Genomic DNA, 5,152 nt, shown 5'->3' with positions numbered 1-5,152 from the left:
AGGGACACGCTGGACCACGCTCCCTGCTGCAGTGATTCCAGGTTTTTTGGCTACTCGGCCGCAAAGCCCTGCTTGGACAGAGCCATGGTCATCGAGGTGATAGATCTGGGTCAGCTGTATTGGGCCCAGGGCGTGGGCGGGTGTGGGATGGAAAGAGGGGTTAATGTTGGTTAATCAGTACCAGGCACACAATGGGACATTTCTCATATGCCATTTCATTGATTCACATACCAACCCAATGAGGCAGTAGCCTTGATCCTCCAGGTGAGAGAGCCCAGGACCAGAGAGGTTAAGTAGCTGGTTCAAGCTCCCACAGTAAATGACGGAGCCCAGATTTGAACCTAATTCTGCCCCACTTCAAAGATTTTACTCTTCTCACACTCAAATCCTACCCCTAATTCCTTCTTCATTTAGAATTTGAGTCTGATGCTCCTACTCCAGGGTAGGAGGCGGTGGGGGTCATGGAAGAAAAGATCTACCACCATGCACGTAGGCACTAGTGAACTAGGGACTTGGGATGTGTCTGTCCTCTGGGAAACCTCCTGGCTAGATCCCCCGTGCTCCCCAACCAGCCCCTCCCAAGGGAGGAAGTAACTTCCGCCAACTCCCAAAGAGCAGTTGGTGCTCCACCTCAACCATCAGCCTCACCTCAACACCACCCTTATCCAGTGACCTTTAATTTGCCCTGCACTGGAGATGAAAGAAAAAACTACAGAGCAGCGGAAGCAGAAGTCCTGCCATCTAACAGACACTTCCTGTCTTCAGCAACCTCTCCTCACCACCCAAAGGGCAGCAGCTCAGGGCCTCAGGAAGCAGGTGTGCTGGGACCCGCCAGGGCTCAGAGGTGACACTGGGGGTCACTTCAGGGGAAACTTCTCCACCTCCAACCCCACACCTGGTGGATGGTATTTGAGAGGTCAACTCCGGGTTGCTTCTCTGTGGCTTAGGGCTCTGGTCCAGGTTAAGCGCAGGGGACATTTACAACGGTGGCAGCCGTTGCGAGCCTAGTATGAATGAGTTTCCAGTCTGGTTATGAAAGCAGGTTTTGAAAGGGAGGACAAAAGGACAAAACCAGGAGGACTATGGGTGTCTATTTATGGAGGCTACAAATAAAAGCGTCCAAGTGGCTCTGTGGACATTTCCCACTCACAGCTCACCAACAGGACAGGAACGGTAACTACCTGGCATGCAGTCAGAGCTGATGGGAGTGGACCATCCAATAAGGTGTCCCCTGTAATCAAGAATCCATCCTTTGCCCTCACCGGTTCAGCTCAGTGGTCTGCACTGGCCTGCAGACCAAAGTGTCCCAGGTTCAATTCCGGTCAAGGGCATGTACCTCGGTTGCAGTCTCCTCCCTGGCCCAGGCCCCGGTTAGGGCTTGTGCAGAAGGCAACCAATCGATGTGTTTCTCTCGCATCGATATTTCTCTCTCTTCCACTCTCTCTAAAAATCAATGGAAAAATAAAAGTGAGGATTAACAACAAAAAGAATCCGTCCTTCAGTCCATGAGAGTGGAGCTCCAGCTTCCCTCCCCCGACGCCCCCTCCCCAGGTGGGAACTGGTGCACTCTGTGCTGGTTACACGCATCCTGCTCTCCAGGGGAGGATGAAACGGGCCCAATGACACTTCTCAATGACAAGCTAGGCCCAAATCTTGGGCTTGGGGATATGGGTTCCTGGTTGTCCGGAACCAGGCTGTGGGATTTGCTGACGTGAGTCAGAGCAGAGAACGTTAAATGAGAACCGATGCGGCGCTCCGAACATGCTTAACTGCATCAGACGTGAACCAAGGCAGCCCCCAAGCCAGGCCCTGCCCCCCGAGCCAGACTGGCTCTGAGAACCTGGGAGGAAGCTAAGTGCTTCAGGCGTTCCTGCTGGAAATGACGCAATCAGGATGTGCGTCTGGGTTGTGCAGCTGGGTTCTCGGTCTCACAAAGGTCTCAAGTCATAAAAATGCCCCTCACCTTCCAATATTTACAAAACACACCGATGTCCAAAGAACTCGGAACACGTTTCATGGAGTCACTGCTAACGTGGAACTACTTAAGGGGGGCATCTTCACCTCCACCTGAACTCAGGGCGTCTAAGTATTTTACTGAGTCACACGCACAGAGCATTCTGAGGATTCCTAGGCGCTCTCCTTCCACCCTCAGTTCTCGGACACATATGTCCCCCCACACATTTGAATTGGACTCAATAACCACACACTTGAGAAAAACCTAAGTATGCATTTACTATCCACATAGTAGTAACTAGGTCAAATTACAGGCATAAAGATGAAAAGGGAATAATCAACTCTGAGGTGCTCACCTTCGAACACACACCTGTGAAGGGGAGGAGGGACTCAGATGCCTCAGGGATCGGGCAGATATCACAAATCAATGAAACAGACCAGGGGAGAGAGGACAACTCTTGCAAAAAGAGGCAACCCCATCCTAGCCGGTCTGGCTCAGTGGATAGAGCTTCGGCCTGCGGACTGAAGGGTCCCGGGTTCGATTTTGGTCAGGGTCTTGTACCTCGGTTGCAGGGTCCATTCCTCTGTGGTGTCAGACTGCCACTTGCCAGCCACCATCTGCAACTGCAACAGAGGCATCAACCCACGGGCTCTCCCGATGTATGATGCACACAGCTGGACCCCGAGCCGTGCGGAACTAACGACAGGAAAAGTGGAAGGCTCAGCCGGGCCGCCCGCAGACAGCAGCAGGCTGGCCCTTGTGGTCAGCGGCTGGCCAGCTGGCACTAGATGGCCGACTGCTCCTGCAGGAAGCCCTCAGGGCCTGGGAGGCCTTTCTCTGGCTCAGAGGCCAAGGCCGCTTCCCGAAGGACTTGCAAGTGCTCCTCAGCAGCGGACAGCGACTGGTCTACCCAATCCAGGCCCCCGGTCAGGTGGCAGGCGTTCCTGGTCACCAGCACCAGATGACTGACAGACAGGAGCAGGGCCGTTGTCCTAGAAAAAACAACAACAGGATCATGTCCCCCCCAGGAAGAAGGAACTTCGTGCCAAAACCCAACTGGTCTGAAGTCTATAGTCTGCTCCCCAGGCCGGAGCCCCTTCCCTAGGAGGCGGGTGAGCATGCAATTTACAAATGCTCAAACAAATTTGGGAATGGCTAATTTAAACAAGGTTACCTGAAGCCTTTTCAGAGCCTTTAATGAGAATATAATACTCCACGTCTCATTAGCTTATTTAAGACTGTGGTGCCCACTGTCTGCTGCTCACAATGGAAAGCCTCCAGAAGAGTGTTATGGGACAACGTGGTGCATCTAGCCAATTGGATGAGCACATCCCGCTGCTACCCACTCAGAGATGGGATATCCACGCCCCACCGCGAGCATCCCTGTTGATTCAGAATCCCCCGGCCAGGCGTGGCTCACTGGATGGCTGACCATTCGCACTGCACTGAGTGGTACCCAAGGCCCAGGACAGCCGGGAAACCAGCAGCGTGGCCTTCTCCCCACCGACCCAAACAGCGGACCTCACAGATCGGATCAAGCCGGGAGCCCGCAGCACGGAGGGGCGGCCATCTCACCGGGCATCCAGGAGCTTCGGGTCCAGCGGCGGGTACATCGATTTCACAACATCGTCCACTCTGAGGGGAGGCACAGGGCTTTCAGCATTTCACTCTCCTTAGCTCCTTCACGCCCTCCCTCCTTTCTACCTTTTCTTAGCCCAGTTCTTCTCTTTTTAATATCCAGGCCCACGTCTTTAGTGGTTTTCTCTAACGGCTTTTGCATTCTCCGCCTGAGACATAGGAAGACTTCAGGTTCAGTTTAGAGAGTATTTTGTTTTCTGGTTTGGTTTTAGTTCCAATGATTTGAATAGTACATGGTCCAACATCTGAGATGATGTTCAAGATACACTACTAAATTAAAAAGACACACTGCCCAACATATGTAAAGTTTGATGGGTCCAATTTGCATAAAAATAAAATAAAAAGCCATGAAATGCAGAGAAGAATAGTCTGGAGTGATACTCGCTATTCAATAGCGGTGACCCCCAGGAGCTGGGAGGGGGTAGAATTAGGGGATACTTCACTTTCTAGATAACCCGTATCTGCAATGTTTTTCTTTTTACAGGTATTTATTATTTTTGTGTTTGAAAATAAAAAACATGGTTAAAGGTTATATAGAACACTAAAAAAAAAACCCTACAAGTTTAATTTGGGGGCAAACTGCTCCACTGTATTTCTTTTTAACACATGGTATAGCTTGTGGTTAATTTTTTTTTTTTAATTTAGTTCAGGGAAAAAAAAACTATTCATTCTGATTTGCATGGTACAAGGTCTTGCTCCAAATTTTTGCTCTTGACCATGTGATAATCAGGAAGAAAAAAGTAACAATGTGTTATTTGATTTCTAAACACACTTGAAAATAGATGTCCTCAAATGCTCTAGTCTCGGGGCTGCGGGGCTGGTGAGAACATGCAGAGGGATGGTCACGCCAGCCTCCGCCGGCCCGTCTCCATGGCGCCTGGAGCTGACGCCGCACCCCTTGAAACTAAGATGCTACCAACACACCACGTGGAATAAACGGAGCAAGAAAAACAACAGGACAGAACCGGCCAGAGGAGAACGACATGCGAGGACAACAAGACAAAGCAAGGATGCAGACTGAATTCTGGAGGGAATGTTCTGGAAGCAGTCTGAGGTTCTCTGCAGGATGGGCCCGTGGGCACCAGGTCAAGCCCGCCCGCTGAGCAACGCCACACCCACCCCCAAGCACCACCGCGAATCCTGACCACCCAGCCCTGGACTCATCCTCAGAAACCTCCATCTCTTTCCTCCTCCGACCCCTCCTGACAATGCTGCCTCATAACCCGGTTCCACATGAATCCGCCAGGCCCCCTGGGGTGGCCCTTAGGAGTGACAGGGCACACGATGGAGGTCCAGCAGGTATGAGCAATGGGGAGTCTCTGTTGATAGTGAGTGGCAGAGCCTGGTTGGAGGGCCCTTCAGGCCAGGGGCTGACCTCGGCTGATATAAATCATGGGACCGCACCCACCGGGGAGAGCTCCACAGAAAGCCAACAACGCTGGGTGGAGTCCCTCCCACTCTCTCAACACACTGAACTCCCTGGACAGAGTTCAAGTGCACCAACTCTTTCCTATGCCCTCAGAGAGCTGGCTCCTCGTGATTCACCCGAGGCCACAGCCA

The 5,152-nt window shown here is 52.0% G+C and overlaps 1 protein-coding gene across 1 annotated transcript in view; it reads right to left on the bottom strand.

Annotated features, from left to right (window-relative positions):
* Nucleotides 1-2,543: 2,543 nt before the first annotated feature.
* Nucleotides 2,544-5,152, bottom strand: part of TMEM98 (transmembrane protein 98) — a 28,968-nt gene continuing 26,359 nt past the window's right edge. Inside the window, exons 5-6 of the mRNA XM_006764033.2 lie at nucleotides 3,530-3,589; nucleotides 2,544-2,946 (exon numbers count right to left, since the gene is read on the bottom strand). Coding sequence (XP_006764096.1) covers nucleotides 2,739-2,946; nucleotides 3,530-3,589 — 268 coding nt within the window. The 3' untranslated portion in view covers nucleotides 2,544-2,738. The remainder of the gene's footprint in view (nucleotides 2,947-3,529; nucleotides 3,590-5,152) is intronic.

This window comes from Myotis davidii, unplaced genomic scaffold (assembly GCF_000327345.1).
Source record: "Myotis davidii unplaced genomic scaffold, ASM32734v1 scaffold699, whole genome shotgun sequence".
NCBI lineage: Eukaryota > Metazoa > Chordata > Mammalia > Chiroptera > Vespertilionidae > Myotis > Myotis davidii.
This window is presented reverse-complemented; position numbering and strand designations above follow the sequence as displayed.